Source organism: Bidens hawaiensis, unplaced genomic scaffold, assembly GCF_021521415.1.
Source record: "Bidens hawaiensis isolate Kalapana, Puna unplaced genomic scaffold, B.hawaiensis_p1.1 tig00008011_1, whole genome shotgun sequence".
Classification (NCBI taxonomy): domain Eukaryota; kingdom Viridiplantae; phylum Streptophyta; class Magnoliopsida; order Asterales; family Asteraceae; genus Bidens; species Bidens hawaiensis.
The window spans coordinates 515,708-539,704 of record NW_027491561.1 but is presented as its reverse complement, the minus strand read 5'-3'; the positions used below and the strand labels follow the sequence as shown (position 1 = coordinate 539,704).

Here is a 23,997-nt window from a genome sequence, read left to right as displayed (position 1 = left end):
GACACAAGGGCTACGCTCTCATAATCTAAAACTCAATTACCGAATCCCCATGAATATAAGGCTTCTGGATACATTAAAGTATACATGCACAAACTTATGAGAATGCGTTTAAACAAATTGTCCTTTATCTTTAAGGAATTCTTACTCAAAGTTGTGCCATTATTCATTGTTAGATGGTTTATTCATTACTAATCACTCCACACCGTCCCACTCATTCCTCCACCGTAAACACTAACATGACTCACCACCACCACCAACCACCACTACAATCCACACTCCTCCTCCTCCTCCGGCGGTGGCGCGTCAATCAGAGGCTGCTGCTGCTGCCTCATCCTCCTACTCCTAACCCTAACCGTCGTCCTAGTCATCATCCTCGCCGTAAAGCCTAAAAAACCTCAGTTCGAACTCCAACAAGTGGCCGTACAGTACATCAACCTCGCCGCTCCGGTAGCCACCACCGCCTCACTCTCACTCGCCATTCGCATGCTCTTCACCGCCAAAAACGACAACACCGTAGGAATCCAGTACGGCACCTCCACCTTAAGCATCATGTACCGCGGCATTCCGTTAGGCCGTGGCACCGTCCCTGGATTCTTCCAACCGGCGCACAGTGTACGGCAGATTCAGACTACGGTGATTGTGGATCGTGTTAATCTGATGCAAGCGGATGCTGCGGATTTGATTAAAGATGCTACGGTTAATGATCGAGTGGAGTTGAAGATTATGGGCGATGTGAATGCCAAGATCCGGATCCTAGGGCTAAATTCACCATCTGTGCAGGTAATTAAGTAAAATTAATAGTAATTATTATTATGAGTTTGGATCAAATACAAACAAATTAAATTAGCATGCTAAAGGTGAGGATCAAATAGTATAATTACACTGTAAAAATCAAGTAGTGTAATTACATACTTACACAGTTGTAAATATAATTGAGATATGTGTGAAATGATAGATGATAATTTTATTTGTTGTAGGCGTCAATTGATTGTGGAATAGCTATAAGTCCGTCAAAGCAGGCTTTGATTTACAAGCAGTGTGGATTTGATGGTTTGCAAGTGTAGATGATGATGATGTTTGGTGTTACTTACACTTTGATTGAGTCAGGTTTATGTTAATGATGATATGATTAAGATGCTGGGGTTTTGAATTAGAGCCGGTGTTTATATCATTGAAAGAGATTGATTATTAACCTTTTGAGTATTCTTTGTTTAATCACTAATTATTGTGTTAGAGTACTTTTTATTTTTTTAATTGGGGTAACTTTTTTAAAAGAGAACTAGCAAGGTCATGCAAATAGACTAAACCAAGATGCCATGTTCTTTAGGTTGAAAAGAATAAAACATAAAATTCATATTAAATTAACCCTAAATTTTAATTTAGCCTTTTCTGGTTAGTTGTGAGTTGTAACATGTAAAAAGCCTCATTTGTTGTGGAATTTCGTATTAAGTTGGAGCCTAGATGCAAGGTCTGGGCTCAAAAGAACGCTCACGATGGGTATGTCAACATGTTCGTGCTTTTAGATAATTCTCTAGCATCGGACACTAGCATTATGTTTTACGTTATTGGAGAGAACAACAATATTTATAAGTTCAGATCCAAACACGGTTGAACAATCAAGACTAAAACTCTAAAAGGATTATATCGATCAATCTATAAAATTGGTGTGGAAATATGTTTTACTAATTCTAACGCTCTTATTTGACTTGAACTTTAAAATAGTTATTTCTCTTTTGACTTTATATTTATTATTTATTTTTAAATAGGTGTACATTTGAATGATTCATAACTCTATATGAGTGTAGGAGATAGATGGAAAAGCCGTAATGTGAATGTAACAGTTACTTTGTTGAAAATCATTAGAAGTTGGTTCAGATTTGCATGATTGATGAAAATTTGAACGGGTTTTATCGTCGTTTGCAACTGTTGAACAATGGTAACCGATAATCAACGATAAAATGCTATCAGTAGTGACAACATGACCATCAAGTGATACTAGTAGCAACTTAGAGTAACGACAACTACAATGAGCAGTAAGTGTATACCAACAACTTGGGTGGTCAACATTAAAGTTAACGCTTACTAATGAACTAAATGTCATTCAATAACTCCACTATTTTAACCGTCAATGATATACCATGTAACAAAGAGTGGTTCAACAAAACATTGCGATGATTCTTTATATATGCAAGGAATCTCTTTGCTATTTTTGCATATGAACTTGGTACTTGTTTTCATACAGAAGAACCGAAAAACATACTCATGTTGTTTTCTCCTTGTTTTATCCGAGTAAATATTTTGAGAGTATCAAAAAAATACTTTAATCTGAAAGTGATCTGTAAAGAGACCATTTAATGATACATACATCCACATGGTTTGCCGATCGATTCATTGGGTTTTGAACCATTTGGCTTTATTAATAATGCCATGAGAAAAGGTATTATTTAAAAACAAGTGTTGCTCCTTGTAGGAAAGTTACGACTCCTAAGAATGTTTTTAAACATGAGTGAGATAATAGGGAGTGAGAATAGAGACGACTTAATCATTTTTGAAATCCTGAAATAAATATAAAGCTTAAATTCCTTTATTAAATCTCATTATTATAATTATAAAGGCTTTGAAGTTTGAACCGGCAATAATAAGGTAAAAAGCTTTATAATAGGTAATGGCATAGTTAAAATAAGAGGCAATTAACTCTGTTGTAAGCAATTAATACTTGACAAACAATGCAATCAACTACAAACAAGCTAGATACAAGTTAGGCTGAGACATTCCTATAATCCATATGTAGTGATCACATATCTAGGTTGTTAAGAACAACACGACAAAATAACACTAGGAAATTGAACTGCCACATCATCTCTCGAAAAACAATTATCACTCTTAATTCTTAAAGCCATATTATACATAAGAGTTTAAAGTTTAAACAAGTTTATGCATATATTAAATATGTGCCTCAACAATCCTTGCAAGAGTTGTCAAATCATTAAGTTATTGCACATTTGTAAGAAACAGTTGTGTTGTTTCGCGTTCACTTGTTCTGGTTCTACTTCTACCCTTTCTAAATGCATGTTTAGTACACTCGTGTCTATCGATCGATATATACACTAGCTAGTGAAATACATTATCTACAAGAGTAACAAGACACCTTCATCTTCAAGGAGAGAGACTGTATGTAAGTAAGTCAAATAAGTTGATTTTGAGTCAAACAAACTGAAAGCAACCATAGTATACCAAATCACAAAATAAAAAAAAATACAGTTTGTTACTATAATAATACAAAATTAATAATAACAATAAACTTAACAGATAAATTATTTATAAAAAAATCTATACAAAAAGTGTTTCGGGTCACCAATCGACCTTTTTGCGGCCTCTAGCAAACAAAACATGAAGCTACTCACAACTCAAAATGACAAATTTATGATCTATATACATACACAGCCCAAATGCATCATGCTTCATATGTCTTCAAGGTACAATGCATGCAATTGCATTACTTCTTCTTCTTATCTTCTTGAGCTCTTTCAATAACCACTGGAGCTGCGGGTATACTAATCCACCACTCTTTTAACCTCCGCATCCATCTTTCCGTCTCTGCTCTTCTCATAGGCGAAAACTTGGTAAATTCTTCCACAAACGTAAGAAGAACCACGTATCTGAAGGGTATAATGGTAAAAAGTAAAGCTAAAGCCAGAAGTGCACATGCAAACCTATTGCTTGCCTGAACACAAACACAAAACACAAGATTAGTCGTTGAGAAAGTTGCACAAATGGTCCGTGTGGTTTGACCCTATTGCAAGTTTGGTCCCTGGATTTTGAGATTGCAAATTTAATACGGACATTTGTGAGATGATTACACGTTTAGTCGCTACCGTTGATCCCAGGTAGTCTTAAACGGAAAAGTGATGTCATGTGCCATTCATGTGAGGGTAATTGTGGCATTTCAAATATGGAACCAGCACATTCTGCCTTCCTTGTGCTCGAAGGTGATGATGTTCTTCGAAGGTCAGTGCAAAATCAAAGGTTCAATGTATAAGTGAAGGTGATGAAGTCGATGTTAGTAACTCTGGAGTTTTAAAGAGTATTTTATAAGGGTTCTAAATTTGAAAAGACACAATTACCCTCACATAAACGGCACATGACATCACTTTCTGTTAAAAACTAACTTGGATTAATGGTGGTGACTAAACATGCAACCACTGGTGAAGGTTAGTTAAGGCCGGGGGTGCCCCCCCCCCCCCCCCCGGTTTTTGTGCGTAATAGTGTAAATTTACCCGTTTTCGTCCGAAATTTTTAATACATAGTGTAAATTTAGCCGTTTTCGGCCGAAAATTTGAGCCTGGCCCCTTCAGTTTGTGAAATTATGTATACATATTGAGTCCCCCCCCCCCCCCCCCGGTGTCGTAGTCCAAGCTTCGCCACTACATGCAACCCTCTCATAAAACAAATGTTTGAACTAAGTTTGCAATTTTTAGAATCCGGGGACAAGACTTGCAATACGGTCAAATCACAGGGACCATTCGTAAAATTTTCTATTAGTTTTATATATGTAGCAGTTCTTAACTCATTAGGGGAAACATTACCTGTGGAAATATGGATAATTAAGGCCATGTAGTTTGAGAAGAGCAACATTCCCTTCTTTTACTAACTCTTCAGCTTGAGAAATTGCATTTTGAACAGCTAAAAGCTGTTCCATTTTGTTCATTGGTGGAGGAACGGTGACTTTAAGGTTATCAACTGCTTTTCCTCCACTTAAATACTGGGCTAGCATCATACTTGTCGCAAAAAATATGAGAAGAAATGCAAATACGTAAGCCAGCCATCCGCTACACAACGAAACATGGTATAATTAATGATTCGAACAATTTAGCGGGAAATAATATATATAGGTGATAAGCTGACCAGTAAATGATGACTGCAAATATTATACAGAATGCAAGGGATTTTGCAGGCTCTTCCCAGTATAGTAGTGCAAGAAGACGGTTCCCGAGGTTAATTAAAGGAACAAGCAACTCCTGCAAATTACAAAAAAACAACAATCAGTGTGTTATCAACTTATCATGATGGTTACTGAAATTTCAATGCAATTTGATAAATGCTACAAAAATATTAACACAAAAATCAACATTTGGGTGGGTAAATTCTGCTGCATCGTTCAAACTTAACTTCCTTATATAACATTGGAGCTGAAAAACTGAACGGGCCATCCAGGTTGGGTAATAGGTCCAGTCCAAAAGGGTTTGAGTCGAAACTAACCGCAAACACGTTTAGTACTTTTTATACTTTTAATAAGCAGTTCATGTGTTAGTGTTAGTTATGATTACAAAACCCCTGTTATTACAAAAAGCAATTTTTTTTATTAATACAGCTGTAAACGAGCTGAGCCGAGCATCTATCTTAACGAGTTGAAATGTTGAGCTCAAGCTTGGCTCATCAAAAGCTCAAGCTAGCTCATATATTTTTAAAAAAGTTTGAACTCCTTTTTATTTAACACATATTGATATATTCATAAAAACAAAATTCTTTATTTTTACATAAACATAATGCAGAATTTGTAAACTACATTATTTATAATTTATAAATACATATATTGAAATTTGTGTTATAACTTTGTGTTATTATTTGTATATATTAAAATTTGGGGTTTAGTTTAAACGGGCCAAGCGAGCGAGCCAACAAGTCAGCTTACCTTGGCTCAGGATCAGCTCGTTAGCGAGCCGACTTCGAGCAAGCCTTGAGCCGCGAAATTTTTAAACAACTCTACATTTAGCAGAATGGTATGCATTAAAAGTAGATTTAGGTGACTTTCAACCCGCCTGACCCATTCCCCTTTTAGCTAAAGAAAACTATTTGACGGATTCAAGATTAAACCAACTCAACTTGCTCTCTCTACAAAACACAGATGCAAATGAAACAAAAATGCTATTTTTTTTGTTTGTTTGTTGTAAAAACCTTAAGGACAGCCAAATTGGTGTCAAGGCCTTCAACTTTAGCTCCATCAACTGTTGCCTGTGCATCTGCAACCATCTTATAAGTGCTTCTAGAATCTTCTACAGCTTTCTCCAAAGGAGTCATCTCTCCAACAGTTAGCTCACCAACATTAATCAGTGATTGTTTAGGCACATTGGCATTTGTCCCAAATACAAACCCTAGGCTAGAAGCCATAGTAGTAGCTGATACCGAATGCATTCCATTACCATGTTTACTATTATTTCTTTCAGCCTCTTTCTCTTTAGAAGTCAACATTGTAGCAATTTTTTCCAATATCCGGTCACCACCTGGCAGTTGATCACATGCATTGTACATAAGACCTGCCTCATAACATAGTGGTACTATGGAGTTCATGCTATTGAGAGCTTGTATTCTTAATATTCCAAATAAGGCTTTTAGCAGTGCTTCATCCCTTTCGGCACCAGTAATATGATATTCTCTAATAAACTTGTGCGCGCATAAAACTTCACGTACGATGGCTAGCCAATAGTCCCGCCTGGCGTGCCCTTTGAGCTCTGGAAGCTCTATAATAACTGGTTCTGATCTACATTATAATGAACTGTATTAATTAGTAGAGGTGTTATCTCTACAAATTATCAGTGTTGTAAAAATTAGGATTAATAGGTGAGTTAAAGATTAACTTTCAGCTAATCAGTAGTCGGTACCCCACCGGCCAACTAGCGCCTAGCGAGTTCTACAACCCTACAAATTATAGTGATAAACATGATAATAGCATATGCTTTAAGTCTTACAAAGCATTTGACTTATACAAGACAGCCTTGTCAAAAAGTCTTGACCCCCATGGGCCAGTCAACTCAGCCTTGACCACCTGCTTCAAGTCATCTGCCAAGTCATAAACTGTGGGCTTATCATACGACACAACACGGAGAGCTTCAAAGTACAAAGCATGATCCGTCAGAGTTAACCGACCTGACATCATAAATTCATGCAAGAACACATGTAAGAACGTCAGCAATATAACAAGGTTGACTAATTAGATGATCAAGGTTCACTAATTAACACACCAGGCCAAGTTGAAATCCCAAGATGTTGAAGAACTGGTTGTGTAGTGACAGTACCATCAAGTTCTATAATCCTTTCCCCTCTCCCGGATCGTTGAGATAAAAGGAGAGATGACTCGGAGTTAGATTTAAGTTTCTTAATAGCCCTGTGAGAAACTCAAGTTTGGTCAATCTTGTTCAGTATGTTCATGAAGTTTGCTCAATGTGTATTCAAAATGCATAAAACCTTCTAACTTGTTTATTTAAAAAACTACATACATGAAAGGCTGAATTGGTTTCCATTCAGCAGGTGATTACAGTATATAAAGATGGAAACAGAACTAAAGTCAATTATTGAAGAGTATGGATTATTGTTTATGGCAAAAACAAGTAGGTTGTGAGTTTTGGCGGAATTTGGGACTTGCAAGTCATAGACCGAGATTGAAACTAGTTTTTTTTTATTATTAATTAGTATTATTACTGCCTTTTTTATGTTTTTCTTTTTTATTGTGATCACCTATTGAATGGAAATCAATTATTTCAGTCTTCCACAATCTTACAGTAATCATAATAAACACAACATTTATACAAATTTTTTTTTAAAAGGTATTCAGTACCTTTCCAATCCAATAAGATATTTCTCAAAGGTGCAAAATGGAAGCCTGCCTCTGGTTGATGAAGTAAGAAACTCAAATATGTAATTCCTGATTATTACATCAGCTATAATAGGCACTGCTGGAGCTATTCTGGAGAAAGCCTCTATCCCACAGTTGCATCCTCATTTATCTGCATATTATTTATTGTTATTACACTATGAATGTATAATAATATCTGATTACAATTGCACCAAGAAACATACATCTATGGAAGGTTGACTGGCAGCATCTGCAACTTCCCAAGCAAGCATCATATCAAATGTCAATCTTCTAAACCTTTTATCCTCCATATAGCCATTCACTTGTGTAGTGGCAGCAAGAGCCCTAAAACATGAATATTCTAGAAAACTCCGAGCATAGCGCGACGGAGTTTTGGTGACGTCAGACGCCACCCGCCTCAAAGTTTGCACGAAGCTGATCCACAGAAACATTAAGGACTCTGCAGCCATCAAATAATTACTAAACAATCTTCCAATTAAACAATTACATTACACGGTACACACAATCCATTATTCCACGAAGGACTGTAAACAAACTGAATGGACAATGTCTTATTCAAATTCGTTCGATAAGCTTTCATCGGACAAGCAGGCAATTCAAAAACACCTAACTGAACGAAACTTCTTGTTCGTGCTTGTTCATTAATTAAATTAACTTGTTTGTGAACAGAAACAGATTACGAACAAACACGAATGAAGACATACGATGTTTTATTTAATTTGCCTAACCGAGAATGATCAGTGTCAACGGTTCACTCTGGCTACCGAGTTTGTATCCGTGTTTTTTAACACTCATATGTTAATTTTACATATAAAATTAATTAATCACATAATATTGGCTTATGTTTTATATAATTAATTAATAATTTTACTTAAAAATATTAAAAAATCTTTAAATGAACGAACATAAAATACTTTAGAACGTTCACGATTGAATGAACATAGCCTCTATTTGTATTAATTAATTTGTTAAACGAACGAACATGAAGTTGTCACCGCCAAACAGTTGGCCGAGCGTTGGGTTCGTTTACGACGGAAACTTACTTAGAACAGCGACGAACGATGGCATTGGCGACTGAAGAGAGTTCATAGATCCAGTTTTTCTCAGCAGCAGAAGGACAGCGTTTCATCTCTTCAAACTCGTCGTGAAATGAATTGTGGCTCTTATGAAGCCATTTGATGGATCCGTCTCTAACGATATCCAGTATGTTCTTCGATTTGTTGTTGTTGTTGTTAACTGCGGCCATCTCTTTACGATCCGATCCAATTAGGGATTAATTTGTATTTTTCCCAAATAAATTCTTATAAACCAAGGAATTGCATCAAATAGTGGCAATCCCAATATGAATCACACACACATGCATCTCTTCTCTTTCAATTTCGATTTTGTATATTGACAAGAAGTTATGTTTTTTTCCAAATTTCAAACTGATATTTTAGGGCTTTTGATCGGAACGAGAATACGAGTCGATTGATGTAAAACTTAACTCGAAACGACGCTTCAAACAACTTGATTTTTGTTAATTAAATGTTTAAACACCGAAATTGAAGCATCCTTTAGTCGTTTGGACCACCGTTTGGAAGTAAGTTTTAAATCAATCGACTCGTATTCTCATTCCGATCAAAAGCCCTAAAATATCAGTTTGAAATTTGGAAAAAAACATAACGTCGTTAAATTTTTTTAACGGAGGTCCAACTAAAATAAATAGTGTGAAAGTTGGGACCAGTGACAGTTACTTTCAAAATTGAGATTATTATCAGCCAACGGCACTAAATTGGGATTATTAAAATCCAATTTTCCTTAAAAGCATTTAAAACTTTAATGAACAAACATAATCAAATAAAATTAACAGTATTCACATATGAAATCACAAGAACATATGGTTGTAGTTAATAGCCTTATAAAACCTTGTTACAAAATAAAAATCACAATATCCATGCATGTTATCTTTTCTTTTACTTAATACTCTACCTAATCACATGACTCTAATCACATGGACAGTATGTGTAATTGAGTCTTTATATATGTCGACTATGTGTTATGGAAGAAGGTGAGTTAACCAAAAGTCCTGTCACGTCATTGTCTTGTAAGCATTGATGCATTAACTGACTTACCCATCAAGTGTAGTGAAAGGCGTTAGTTAAACAACTTATTAATTATGATGTCGGTCAGACCAATAAAAAAAGTCAAATGTAGAAATAATGTGATTTAGGTGGTAATGGAATGGGGTTGGTGGGGGGGGGGGGGGTGTTGGCACCCTTTTTCACTTGATCGTAATGATGTTTTGCATCGGGTTTGCTTGCATCGCGCCCCCCCAAAACCACTATAACATGGCCATAACAAATGGTTTTATGACTTATCTTAAAGTAGGGGTTTAAATTGTGTTGGATTGGCGGGTCAATGAGTTGTAGTAGCGGGTTGGCGGTTGAAATGTGCAACCTGTATGGGACCCATATTATAATTCATGTCAAATATTTTGTTCTTAACCCGTACACACATAAATTTTGGTCAACCCGAAGACGACACTTTTATTTAAACAAATAGCAATAAAACAAAATTGATATAATTTAGGGTTGGTCGACTAATATGGGTAGTGGGTACTATGAATACTTTTTATTTTTTATTTTTTATAAATTCCTATAAACTTGAAAATATATTGAAAATTATGAACGTATTTAAAAAAGTTTAGAAAACAGATAAAACATAAATAAAAATAAAACTACAAAAGTCTATTTTAAATACTTAAATGGGTTAAGGAGTTAACCTGTTTTTATACACATTAACTCGAAACTGACTCGTATATTAAACGAGTTGTGTTAGTCAACCCGAACTGACTCATATTTTCGTGTCACGTCAACAATTGCGGCCCTCATTTTAAAGTGGTTAAAGCACCTGATCTGACCGACTCAATGTCATCATCTTAGCCCTAGCCTAATTGGGTTAAACGGGCCTAGTATAAAATAAATGATTTAGAGGACCCTAAAACCCTGCTGCTTGGTTGATGGCGATAGAGAGGAACCTAATTGAAGAAGAAGCAGGATGCCTGCACCGCTTCTACAAAATAGTCCTCGGTTGGGACTACATTCGTCTTGTACAAAATAGCATTGACCAGAAGAAAAATAACAATAAAGCAAACGAAAAGGATTTAGGGCTCAAACACGTCAAGGAGACGTACAAAGACGTTGATGACTATCTCGCCACGTTTGAGCCTCTGCTGTTTGAAGAAGTTAAAGCTCAAATCTTACAAGCCAAAGACGATGAAGAACAAGGTATTATTATTATTATTATTATAACTATTATAAGTTTCAGCTGATGCACACTCTTAGCTAATTACACTGTAATTTGACTCATTAGGTTATCTCATTTGAAAAACCTAGGTGTAGTATGACTATTTAACTGTGATATTTATGTCTTCTTTTTTCCTGTTTTAAAGAAACCGAATGGAAGCTAGGTATTGTAAATAAACCTTGTGAAACCGATGGATTTCATTTACTTGAGCTACTTGTTGACGATTGGGGATCCGTATCACAAAATGACCTCTTGCTAATGTCAGAACAGAAGGTGAACATTATTATTTTATCTTCATTTTCTCATGTTTTCAACTTTATGCTGCCACATTACAACGATAAAGCGAGTACGTCTTTGCAGTTTCAACATGATAATAAACGTCCCACTACTTATGCGTTTGCATTAGTTGAGCATCGTGTGGCAGACAAGCTTAGACTTAGAATGCAGTTAGATGGAGAAATAAAACGAGTGTCCACAAACGACGTCACCACTTCGAAGAGACTTTTGAATGTGCGTTCTCGTATTACCAATACAGACGTAGGCTGGCATGTAATGAAGGTAATGTAATTAGTATTTTACAAACTTTTATTGTATTTCTGTTGGAAATTGTTGTCTTCTTTTTAGGTTTGCAGTTTATCAACCATAGCTCGTGAATATGTTGCTATGCGTTCGATTAGTTTCTTGCCATACAAGGATTTGATTTTGAAAGCTGCTGATAGTATTAACAAGTCTGAAGATCAAGCTTGGAGAATTTCTAAGCCACTTATGGAATATATCCAAACAAACCATAATTCAACACAGCTGGAAGCTATACGTGTGAGCACTTACCTATTTGCCCCCCTTTGACATGATGCCATTCAATTGCCTTGATTGTAGACTGCTGGCAACATCTTTACACACACGTGTACATTAACTCTCGTTTGTATATTTGTTTCATGCAGGCTGGTCTTTCACGCAGAAACTTTGTCCTGATTCAGGTTTTTCTTGTACCGAGATTTCTTGATATTTCTTTTATTGAATTTACTTTTCACCTGAAAGAAACAAAGTTCTATTATATGCTTTCTTAGGGTCCACCTGGAACAGGAAAAACACAAACAATTCTCGGGCTTCTTAGTGCTATATTGCATGCAACTCCAGCTCGCATGCATACTAAGTGAGTATAACTTTATTAGTCATTGCTTAAGGTTATCATGTTATTATCTTTTGTTTCATTTGTTCATAATATTTTGTGCAGGGGTAAAATAAGTGAGATAAAACGTGGGCCAGATTTACATATTGAAGACAAGTATGTTTTCTCACAGTTTTATTCTTTTAGCTTCTTTTGCTCAGTTATCTCTTTTATATTGACATTTTATAACAATGCATCTTGTTTTGTGAAACATTTAATATTTTTTAACAGGAAAAAGCAATGGACAAAAGCTTCTCCATGGTTAACTGGAATTAATCCTAGAGATGCAATAATGCCTAAAGATGGTGATGATGGTTTTTACCCCACTACTGGCAACGATCTAGTAAGTTACTCGGTTCTGTTTTATTATAATTTTATTTATCTTGGTGGTCCATATATACTTATATATGCGGTTCATTACAGAAGACTACATTATTGCGAGAAAAAACGAACCAATCTAAATCGTTTGGTTTTTTGATCAATGATTTACATTTTATAAAATTTTGTGCTTCTTAAAGACAATTGTGTTTGTTGTATATAAAAAGTCATAAAACAAGTTTGTTAATGGTTTTTTAAATTTTAATCGCGTACCTACACATATGTAAGTTCTATACATAAGAGAAATTTGTTTTTATTGTTCTTAAATTAATAAACACTGCAATTCAACCATCTTCTTGTATTATAAAGATATTATAAGATTAAAAAAGTGACAAATGTGGTGTATATAAAAAAGTCATAAAACAAGTTTGTTCATGTTTTTTTTTTAAATTTTAACTGTGTATATACACGTATGTAAGTTCTATATATAAATGAAATTTGTTTTTATCGTTTTTGAATTACAGGAAAGATGAATACACATTGCATTTCAACCATTTTGTTATATTACAAAGATCTTTTAAGATTAGAAAAGTGAATGATTTTTTTGTTCTTTGTGTACTTGTGTGTTCTACCTATAACCCTCCCTCCCTCTCTCTCTCTCTCTCTCACTCACACACACACACATATGTTATATTATTATATATAATATATTCCTCTAATGTCCACACAGAAACCAGAAGTCGTGAACTCCAGTCGCAAATACCGTGTGCGTGTTTTGGTGTGTGCTCCATCAAACTCTGCACTTGACGAGATTGTGTTGCGACTTTTAAGCACCGGTATTTGCCAAATATAATGCCAATTTTATCTTTTATTTTTCTTCATCTTTTTTGTTGTGCATTTATGTCACAGTTTTCTGATTGTAGGCATTCGTGATGAAAATGATCGTTCTTACGCTCCTAAAATTGTTCGAATTGGTCTCAAGGCACATCATTCTGTCCAGGCTGTATCTATGGATTACCTGGTATTTATTCTTTCAATGCTGCATTCATTAAAGCTTATCAAAATAGAAAATGAGAAATTACATTGGAATTTTGATTGTTTGACTTTCAGGTGGAACAAAAACTTGCAAGCATGGGTTTCCAAACTGCTGATAAACAAAAGCAAGGTGGTGGTGCAAGGGACCGAGACACGATCCGTGCTTCAATTATGGATGAGTCAGCAATTGTATGTAATTCCAGTTTTCAGCCTTATGGTGATATTAAAATATCATATGAGTTATAATATTTTGTTTTTTTCGCAGGTGTTTTCTACTCTTAGTTTCAGTGGTTCAAGTCTTTTCACTAAACTGAATCGCAATTTTGACATTGTTGTGATTGATGAAGCTGCTCAAGCAGTAAGTTGTTCTGGATAATACGGCACTGGAATTTGTTATTTGAAGATCAATTTTACCGAGTGTTAATATAAGAAAAAACAATATACTTTCTTATTTTTCACTGAAAATCTTGTAACTTGTAAAATATACACGAAAAGTATTAAAGTCCCTTAACTCTTCTAACTACACATTGATTTTTGAAAGTAATGACTAATTGACTTTTACATTGGTCAAGTTTGATAAAGTGACATTCAACATGTTTGAAGAAAAAGATTGTACCATTGTTAAACCAATTTAAGAGTTAACAAGTTAATATTCAAAGAAAGAAATTCAAAACTACATGCATTTTAAACAAGTTTTGGGACTTTATTATAGGACTGTACATGAACCGAGCCGAGTCAAGTTCTTGGCTTGTTTTTAAGCTGAAAGGTTGAGCTCGAGCTCGGCTCTTGAAAAGCTCGAGCTAGCTCGTGGCTCGGCTCTCCAACTCGTTTATTTTTAAAAAAATAATTTTATATTTTTACACACATTGATATAAATAAAAAGGAAAAAAGATATTATTTTTAACATAAACATAATGCATAATTAATAAAGTTTATAATTTATACACAAACACACATTTAGGCTGTACTTTTGGATTATAATTTATATATATTAAAATTTGGGCTTTAGTTTTAACGGGCCGAGCTTACCTTGGCTTGGGCTCGGCTCGTTTTGTCTACTAATACCATATTTTTTAATTTATGACGTCATTGATCAAATGTTACATTTACCATTCTTATTTTTGAAAGATGTTCACTTTCAAATTTTTACTTCAACAGGTGGAGCCCGCAACATTAGTCCCTTTAGCCAGTGGATGCAAACAAGTATTTTTGGTATCGCACATATGCTTTTTCTAAACATCAATTTATCTAAAAATGATGGCTTTTTATTTTTTTACCTTTTATTTTGTAGGTTGGTGATCCTGTTCAGTTGCCGGCAACAGTTATTTCTCCCATTGCTGAGAAATATGGGTAAAAACTTAATAATGAATACAGCGTTTATCATCATCCTTTCAGCTGACATCCAACTTTGACTTCATTGTATTTGCACTGCAGCTACAGTATGAGCCTGTTTAAACGGTTTCAAAAGGCAGGGTATCCAGTGCAAATGCTCAAGACACAATACAGGATGCATCCCGAGGTCCGGTCGTACCATTTGTACAAATTATTTATACAATTAGCGTGTCAATATATGATTAAAAGAGATATACAATTTCACAGATAAGAAGCTTCCCTTCAAAAGAGTTCTATGATGGAGAATTGGAAGACGGATCAGATGTTAAAGACAGAACAAAGCGTTTATGGCACAAATTCCGATGTTTTGGACCGTTTTGCTTTTTTGATATACATGAAGGGAAAGAAACACAACCTTCCGGAAGCGGATCATGGGAAAATGTTGATGAGGTTGACTTTGTGTTGCTAATGTATCATGAATTGGTCAGCAGGTATCCAGAACTTAATTCAAGTTCCAGGCTTGCAATAATATCCCCTTACAGATATCAAGTGAAGCTCTTTCGTTCAAAGTTTAAGGAAAAGTTTGGTGTCGATTCAGAGAAAGTTGTGGATATTAACACTGTGGATGGTTTCCAGGTTAAATTTTGTTATTTTTTTTTTAAAATTTTGTATATGTTCTTTTTATGTTCAAAGCTTCAATATAACGTTTTAAATACAGGGTCGAGAAAAAGACGTTGCAATATTTTCGTGTGTTAGGGCAAGTAAAGAGAGGGGTATCGGATTCGTGGCTGATTTTAGGCGAATGAATGTTGGTATAACTAGAGCAAGAGCTTCTGTCCTGGTATGATTTGTCATTAACTGTTAAATCTTGTTTTTTTTGCTATTATAGAGTTAATGATTTTGACCCGTTTACTTAGGAATGTGTTAATTTGTGTTTTTAAACAAAAGAACTAACTTATTCATGTTGTGTCTAACCTGCTTAAAATTGTGTCGGCGGGTCGTGTTTTTGGTCTATTCATTTTTTTTCATTTACCAATATGATAATACTTACCGACTTAGTAACAGTTTGAACAGTTAATTACTACAATTTATATGAAACCTTTTTGTAATTTGTTACATTTTAATTGTATTTATCTTTCATTCTCAATTAACAAACTTGTGTTTATATATTTAGCTCGAGATTAGAATAAGCGAATGACAATAATCAGAGAATGGACACGAAGAACTAATATAATAAAATTGTTGGAAGTACAGAGTAGATAAAATGTTCAAAAGAGAATAGTTTCACTTTTTAAATCGTCATATGGAAAATTAAAAATCAAAAAACTGAAGTATAAATTTTAACATATTTCATTTCTTGAATCAAAATATGAACTAACTTAAAAACTCTCAAACGGGTTAACATGCCAACCCACTTTTTTAATGGGTTGTGGTTAGGTTGACTTGTTTAAGAAAATGACTTGTGTCAGCCAACCAAACCTATGTTTTTTTGTGTTGTGTTCGGGTCGTTTCAGGATTGCCGTCTCTAGTTAAACCAGTTGAAGTTGCCCAGAGTCAATTTTAAATGCATATTGCATACAACCTCCTAAATCATTTATTTTCTAAATAGTTTATTCTTATATTTATAGTGTCGTTTTTTTTGTTATAATTAACCAATTAATATATATGCTATGATCACCGTAGGTGGTTGGTTCAGCCGATGCACTGAGAAAAGACGAGCATTGGAAAAACTTGATTACAAGTGCAGAGGAGAGAAACTGTCTCTTCAAGGTTGGTTTTATAATTGGTTGGTTAACTATGAAATTATTAATTATAATACTCGTTAATTATTTTTTCCAGGTTTCGAAGCCGTATATGGAATTCTTTAGTGATGATAACCTCGCATCAATGAAAGTAGAGGAGGCTGTACCAGATAGATTTGGTCCTGTTGATATGGACCCTGATTATGATATGAACATTGAAGTTGATCAAGTGCCACAAGATGATGATGATGATTATGGAGATGATGATGCCGGGGGAGATGATGGTGGCATGGATGAATAATATATTTATTTTTTCTATTGACATGGATCCATGCTAATTTTAATTTTCCTATTTTTTTAAATATAGTTTATTTTTTAATATAACTTTTAAAATATATTTTAATTATTTACTTTACCCTTAGAACATAAGTTTTATTACAGAAAAATATGTTTTATTCAGTATGATATATTTTTAGTCCACAAATTATATTGGATTTAATGATAATATGATTATTTGTATGGCCTGGAAAGAGAAAATTATCAATCCAACCATAAATACTATGTGCTGTTTGGTTCGTGGATGGATTTAAAAAGGAATTGAATTGGAATTGGAAAAGTGTCCATCTAAAATTGATCACTTTTTTTTTTAATAAAGGAATTTTGAATTGGAAAAGGTTCATCTGCCCAGTGAAATTCGACTTTTAAGGACATCTTCAATGTAACACCAGTTTTTGTTTCAAACCATCAAGGCATTAACTTAGCATGTCACATCATATTAAACCAACATATAAATACATTTAACTTAGCATGTCACATCATATTTTCAACCAACTTATAAAAACATTTATTTATTCTCCAATAATTAAATACCTATTCTTGTTTGAAACCGTCATCTTATCACCTACTTTTCTCTTTATTAAATATAACTATATAATTTATATTTGCATATATCATATAAATTAAATAACAAAACACATAAATTTAATTACTTTATTAAATTTTATCATCTTCTAAGTATCATAACAAAAAGTAATTATTTATTGCCCTACTCTATTAATTATTCAGATTATAAACATGAAAGAAGGAGAAAATAATATATACCATTCCTTCTTTCTCTCATCCACTCACCTCCTCCTCTCTTCTTTTTTTATGACACACAAAGCACTATATTCTTTCTTACAATACCAATTCAGCTTGAATACAATAGATTGATTTTATGAATCAAGTAGGAGATTTGAAAGATGAAAATTAATCAAAGTGTATATTTGATTTGGAAGATGGAAGCTGAAATGGGTCATGCCAGACTCCTTGGAACCGTTCCGTATTCACAAATCCTTTCGTGTCTCTCTCCTTCAGCTAGCTCCCTTCAATAATAAACAACAGGCCATGAATCTTGTTTGGAATACGAAACACATGACAAATAATATCATTGGAGATGCTCTAATTCCTATAACCCAATAACCCTTCTAATTTATTTGATAACTTTCCATGAACCAAACGATCCGTATAGTGGTTACATGTCTCAAATTTGTAATACATTTTTCGAAATTTTAGATGAAAAAAAAAAGAGAACAGAGAACAAAATAATATTTTTTTCGGATTTATATAAAGCATTATACATTAATTATATTAAAAAATAGAAAAGTAAAATTACAATACAAATAAAAACAATTAATAAATCAATATATCTATTAACTTCACTTAGCTTTATAAATTATAATTGAATAAATCAATATATCTATTAACTTAACTTAGCTTTAATTAATTGTTTTTGTTTAAATGTTGTGATTTTTTTTTTATTGTAAACATGTTACAACTTTCATAATAATTGTTCAATTTCAACTCAAATTCAGCATCGCCTTTCACCTTTTAACTTTCATATAATCGTTCAATTTTAGTCAATGAATGAATGTGTAAAAAACGGGTCATAGAAATCGGGTCGGACCATCCATGCTTTTGGCCCCTCACATAAATAATCAGTTCAGTTATAACAGAAACACAAATTGACGCCAAAATCAGTTCTTCATCTCTCTTAACGGTTTTCCGTCAACAATGGCGTCTACTTCCGCCGTGCTCATCTCCACCGTCGTCATCCTCCTACTTACCGCCACCACCGCCGTCCGCGAAGGCGAACTCACAGTCATGTTCGGCGTCCTGAGAGCCAGAGGCTACCACCTCTTCGCCAACGCCATCTCTACTTCCGACCTCCACTACGACCTCCGATCCGACGGTAACTTCACCTTACTCGCTCTGATCAATTCCGCTTTATTCGCACTCGACATGACAATGCCGGCCACCAATTACGTCACCACTCTCCGGTACCACGTCATTCCACGCCGTATGTCCATGATAGACTTACTCAGCCTCACGCCCTCGGCTAATTCCGTTCTCACGCTTGTTCCGGGCAGAGATATCCACGTCGAGCAGCGCCGGTCGGTCCGGTCCTTGATTACCATCGGAGGCGTTGATATCGTTGTTCCGGGAATGCATTACGGGCGGAATATGGCTGTTCATGGATTAGGAGGTATTCTGGAGTATAGAAATCATCATTCGAGAAACTCGCCCCCACCGCCGGTGAATTCTACCGGTACAGGAAGGTATCCGCCTCCTCCGGCTTATAACATAACCGGAAACTACTCGTTTCAGTTTCCCGTGGCGATAGAGTCTCCGCTGGTTTCACATTTACCGCAAAATCAGACGGTTAATGCATTACCAGCCGCAGACGGTGAGGGAATTGATAAGAGCCCTAATTCGGGTCCCATTCATTCGGAATCGTATAAAGCGAAGGCGGACGAACGTGTGAGGAGAGGCAGGTTGTTGGAGTTGGCTAGTGATGATGATGTAAGACAATTGAGTCAGGAGGATGATGAAACCCTAGACTGTTTGCTAGGTGAATCTGCTGGTGATCAGGTGATGGACACTGGTGTTCCGCCGAGACGGATAAATATTCCGTCTTCTAACGTGATCTGTGGACAGTGATAGGGGAATGCATCAGGTAATATGTTGTGACTAAGACTGGCTTTTGTTGTTGAATGCTTGTTTTGTATAGTATAAATGGTTGATAATAAAAGATGTTCTTTGTATATTGTTGCCATACGAGCGTCACTCGTTGATACTAGTTAATCAATCCTTCAAGTAGGATGAGTAGTAACGTTTAGTTGTTATAAAAAATAAACAGAAAAGGGTATAATGGGTATTTCGGAATTACGGGTCATTGATCAGTTTATAAATATGCTGCAACATGTAAGGCTGAAGAAAATCTAGTGAAATTAAGGCAATTTGGGAATTATTGGAAGTATAGTATTGAAGCAGAATAGTTTTATTGGAATGGATGCACAAATTGTAAGGATAGAAACTGTTATAGTTGACAAATGGAAGTCCTTCATTATAATGAAGACTTGAGCTGATCCTGTCTCAATATTTTGACCAAGAAGTCAAAGATGACAAAAATGAGAAGGAATAAATTTTAATGGAGAAGGGTTACAGGTTTATATGGTGCATGGTGTTATCTGTCCAAGTGGAGTATTAAAAGAGAGAACAAAACAAACAAGCTAAATAACAAAACCTATAATAATAAAAATGATGCTTTGTCTAATTGGGTAATATTGGTTTTAGATGATTAATTGTAATTGCCCATGTGTGTTTAATGTCTAAAATTTTCAATTGGAAGTGATTAAACTTAAACAAGTGATTTGGTATTAGCAACAGGTTAAAGGGTATAATTCCATTCTAAGTGTTGGATTGAGTTCAAAAGAATGGCTGTAGTTAATTTTGGTTGTTATTAAGTGTGTTAGTTATACAGTTACTTTGATTGACTTTTTGAAAGTCAACGTATCTTGTGGGAATGGGCTTGCAAATAGTCTACTATTTTATGCACTTTTATACATCAAAACTGGTCAAAAATACAACTTTTATATTGCAACAAAACTGGTGCATTACAGTCACACAAGCATAGATTGTTCCATTTTTTCCGTTCATTCTTTTATTGCTTCTTAGATCAACATACAAGCAACAAGCAAAATAACAAAACCTATACAACTACAACAGTGCTGAATCACAGCCACTTTAACTTAATGCAATTATAGCCATTCCCTGTTGAATCACAACCATTCTTGCTTCTTCTTCACTGTTGAATCAACTTGCAGCGACTACAGCCATTATCTGATTTTAAATAACTAAACAAAGAAAAAACAAACCCTATCCGTGAACCCGTTTTCACCCATTTTAACCTGACCATGTTTGACCCGTGACTAACCTGCCCGAGGTCCCGACCTGCCAGTTTACAGTGACTGATCAAGAGATTTATTCTACCAGTTTGCAATGTATGGTACAGGGCTGTTCAAGAGCCGATCTTAGCCGCACCTAGCTTGGGCTTGGATTTGTAACCCAGCTGAAAATTTGAGTCCGGGCTTAGCTCGGTTTTAAACCGAGCTAGCTAGCTTGGTTAAATTTTAATTAAAAAAATAGAACAAAATTCCCTTCCCCGTCCAAACTCACTCCACGCAAAAAAGTTGATCATACACCTCTTAGCTACTAGCATTAAGAACAAGTTTTGGGATGATTTCGATACCGAATGCACCAGTTCAATTGGTGGAGAAGCTGAGTTCAAACGTATGAATCTTGTTGAATCCTAGGAGGATGATACATGTGTGAGATGTGTATGTCATGTTATTGAACATATCCTGGCTGAAACCTATACATTGACTGTCACATGACAATAAATATGATATATATGGGAGGTGGGGCAGCTTCGGGGACTCCCTTGCGGGTATCAAGGGTAGTGCGGTAACACCACTGTCATTCTTGAGGTTACTTTGGGAGAGTAGTGAAATCTGGAACTAATACACATCAGAGGAGAGAAGAGAGAATTTATTATTCTAAAATTCTTATCATGGTTGGATATATCATAAAAGGGTTCACTTTTGGTTATTAGTTTTTTTTTATCAGTGTAACTGATTAATATAATCCAAAAATCAACTAATAAAATTTATGTTGTTCTAACATGAATGTGCTTGTAAAAAATATTTTAAATAATGGCATGTTATTTTAAATTTGTATCGAGTGACATTTAAAGTTTTGCTAGATAAAACTAGTTTTTAATTAAAAATTAAAATGCTAGAGTAATCGAAAGAAGTAGCACCATCCATTCGGATAATTCAAGGTAAAACTTAGATGCCAATTCGTGTTAGATGTCTACTCACAACGTTATGGCAGCGTTTTGGGTTTTTTCTAAGCATTTTGTAGGTAACGTTGCAATGACATAATTTTGAAACATTCCCCCTTTTGACTGTTGAAACCAACAACTATTTAAAAAAAACAATTTTTTCTATTTAATTCATCCACTCTTTAATCAAAACTCATACTTCTCAAACTCTACACATAATCAACTCTCTACAAAATCAAACCTATGGATTCTATCACTACTATTAGCACGAACCAACAAGCCGATGACGATGCGGAGGAAGAGGCGATTACGAGTGCAGTTTTGCTCGCGACAAATTATACGGGTGCAGTTTTGAGGCATATATTGAACGAGACCGTTTGTCTGAGAACACTCGTTTGATGGAAGATTACTTCGATGAGTCGTCGAGATACAAGAACCCGAAGACTTTTAGACGTCGATTTCGGATGTCTAAACGTTTCTTTTTGCGCATTACCGAAGATTTGGAGCGCGGGTTTGATTACTTTAAGCAAAAACCGGGACGATTGAGGGACGCTAGGATTCACCGAAATCCAAAAGGTTACTTTGGCTATACGCGTACTCGCCTACGGAAACACGACCGACATCAATGGCGAGTACTTAAAGATGGCCGATGAAACAACTCGAGACACCTTGAAGTATTTTTGCTACGGTATATTTTATTTTTAATATATATATATACACACATATATATCACTTGTTTTTTTAAATTGATTTTAATTAATTATTTTATATAGGAAAAATAAGGATGTAAGCTCCACATTATCTAAGACGTCAAATTGTAACGTCTAGAACAGATTTACGAGGCACATGCAAAGGTGCATGGTGTACCCCGCATGATCGGCATTATAGATTTTATGCACTGGGAATGTGCTAACTGTCCAACCGTATGATGAGGTTAATACACACGAGGTGATAAAAAAGGACCAACGTTCAGTCTTCAGGCGATTGCTTCATACAACCTTTGGAGTTGGTTGATGTTCTTTGGTGTCGCCAGTTCCAACAATGACATAAACGTCTTGGAATAGTTCCCTTGATGGAGGGTTACATCTCCAATACCATTCTCGTCGCTTCGTTTTGGGCTAACGATAACTACTACCGACACACGGTTACTATTTGGGTGATGAGATATATCCGGAGTATGCGATTATCGTGATAATGTTTAGAGACTCGATCAATGAAAAAAAGAATATTTTAAGAAAGTGCAAGAGTATTCGCGAAATGACCTCGATAGTTGTTTTGGGTTCTTCAACAATGTTAACATTTTGTTAAAACTCTATGTCGTCTATGGACGTTGGAAAAATGAAAAACGCTATGTATATGTATATCATATTGCATAACATGATTATCGAATACGCCGGTCGAGCAATATGTCCAACTTATATACCGGACGATGATCTACCACCAGCGCCAACAACTTTGAAGCAGAGACTAGAAAACGCGTATTTTGTGCATTCAAAAGAAATACATGCTCTTATGACGGATTTGGTCCAACATGCTTGGATGTTTCGGCCAGGCCCGTCCCCGAGAATGATAATAAAAAATTAGGCCTCGTGCGAGATAAAATTTGGGCCTCCTCCTTAGGGTAATAGTCGTCCCCTTAGGGTATTTTTTTGGGGGGGGGGATTGCCTTTGAATTGGTGCAATTAACTTTGAAATTTTTCGTGGGTTTGAACGGGTATGTGATTTGTAATATACCTAATTACCTGACCCGATTACATAGCCTCATTTACCTTGATTATATACCTGAGCGTAACCCGTCATAATTTTTTTTATAATCTATTTTAATATATAAAAATTATAATATTCATGGTTATATTCGGTTTACTAAAGGCCTACACACACTCTTGGAAAACATACGATCGTATAGCTCTTATACGATCGTATAGCTCTTATACGATCGTATAAGACTGCAGCTTTTGTCAGATTCTCGCAGCCTTTGTCTGCTGTCAGGAACATTCCATACGATAGTATAGTTTTTTTTTTTGTTTTTTTAACAATTTGCAACTTTTGTGAGTTTTTTAAACAAGCAACTATACGATCTTTTTTTTAGAACGTGTGAGTTTTGAGGAAGGGTATAGCTTTGCGTAGATGCATGTGTTAACTACCTTTTTATTATTCGGAACTTTGGTTATAAATTTTTTAAGAAATTATAACTTAAAAGGCTTAAACTTTTATAATGTTTAACTAGTAAACGACGTCCTGTTTGTTCGGTGCGAGACCCGTATATTTTGAGGAAAAAACATGTAGCATAATTTTAGTT

The 23,997-nt window shown here is 35.1% G+C and overlaps 4 protein-coding genes across 4 annotated transcripts; 3 read left to right on the top strand and 1 right to left on the bottom strand.

Annotated features, from left to right (window-relative positions):
* The first annotated feature begins 344 nt into the window (after positions 1-344).
* On the top strand, positions 345-1,130 carry LOC143636575 (uncharacterized). Its single transcript, XM_077104140.1, has 2 exons — positions 345-780; positions 978-1,130. The coding sequence occupies exons 1-2, from the start codon at positions 484-486 to the stop codon at positions 1,062-1,064; spliced, it is 384 nt and encodes a 127-aa protein (XP_076960255.1). The 5' UTR covers positions 345-483; the 3' UTR covers positions 1,065-1,130.
* Positions 1,131-3,496: 2,366 nt separating this feature from the next.
* On the bottom strand, positions 3,497-8,897 carry LOC143636570 (uncharacterized). The gene is made up of 9 exons (XM_077104135.1): positions 8,695-8,897; positions 7,872-8,119; positions 7,613-7,772; positions 7,020-7,162; positions 6,747-6,924; positions 5,956-6,538; positions 4,906-5,018; positions 4,587-4,829; positions 3,497-3,659 (listed from the first exon to the last, which is right to left on the bottom strand). The coding sequence occupies exons 1-9, from the start codon at positions 8,895-8,897 to the stop codon at positions 3,497-3,499; spliced, it is 2,034 nt and encodes a 677-aa protein (XP_076960250.1).
* A 1,732-nt stretch (positions 8,898-10,629) lies between these two features.
* On the top strand, positions 10,630-16,878 carry LOC143636584 (putative helicase MAGATAMA 3). The gene is made up of 19 exons (XM_077104150.1): positions 10,630-10,920; positions 11,085-11,212; positions 11,300-11,497; positions 11,564-11,755; positions 11,881-11,916; positions 12,007-12,092; positions 12,174-12,224; positions 12,339-12,450; positions 13,156-13,261; positions 13,349-13,446; positions 13,536-13,649; positions 13,726-13,818; positions 14,619-14,672; positions 14,752-14,810; positions 14,895-14,979; positions 15,060-15,428; positions 15,511-15,633; positions 16,476-16,562; positions 16,632-16,878. The coding sequence occupies exons 1-19, from the start codon at positions 10,653-10,655 to the stop codon at positions 16,833-16,835; spliced, it is 2,463 nt and encodes an 820-aa protein (XP_076960265.1). The 5' UTR covers positions 10,630-10,652; the 3' UTR covers positions 16,836-16,878.
* A 1,696-nt stretch (positions 16,879-18,574) lies between these two features.
* On the top strand, positions 18,575-19,617 carry LOC143636574 (uncharacterized). The gene has a single exon (XM_077104139.1). It carries the CDS (start codon positions 18,587-18,589, stop codon positions 19,511-19,513), a length of 927 nt encoding a protein of 308 aa, XP_076960254.1. The 5' UTR covers positions 18,575-18,586; the 3' UTR covers positions 19,514-19,617.
* Positions 19,618-23,997: the final 4,380 nt, after the last annotated feature.

Excerpts from the sequence above, each read along its gene's own strand:
- LOC143636575 (XM_077104140.1), top strand. The coding sequence starts at position 484 with ATGCTCTTCACCGCCAAAAACGACAACACCGTAGGAATCCAGTACGGC. Across the intron at positions 781-977 it reads TAAATTCACCATCTGTGCAG|GCGTCAATTGATTGTGGAAT; the intron begins GTAATTAAGTAA and ends TATTTGTTGTAG.
- LOC143636570 (XM_077104135.1), bottom strand. The coding sequence starts at position 8,897 with ATGGCCGCAGTTAACAACAACAACAACAAATCGAAGAACATACTGGAT. Across the intron at positions 6,539-6,746 it reads TTGTATAAGTCAAATGCTTT|ATCAGAACCAGTTATTATAG; the intron begins GTAAGACTTAAA and ends ATTATAATGTAG. Across the intron at positions 5,019-5,955 it reads CCAATTTGGCTGTCCTTAAG|GAGTTGCTTGTTCCTTTAAT; the intron begins GTTTTTACAACA and ends TGTAATTTGCAG.
- LOC143636584 (XM_077104150.1), top strand. The coding sequence starts at position 10,653 with ATGGCGATAGAGAGGAACCTAATTGAAGAAGAAGCAGGATGCCTGCAC. Across the intron at positions 10,921-11,084 it reads CAAAGACGATGAAGAACAAG|AAACCGAATGGAAGCTAGGT; the intron begins GTATTATTATTA and ends CCTGTTTTAAAG. Across the intron at positions 13,650-13,725 it reads TTATGGATGAGTCAGCAATT|GTGTTTTCTACTCTTAGTTT; the intron begins GTATGTAATTCC and ends TTTTTTTCGCAG.
- LOC143636574 (XM_077104139.1), top strand. The coding sequence starts at position 18,587 with ATGGCGTCTACTTCCGCCGTGCTCATCTCCACCGTCGTCATCCTCCTA.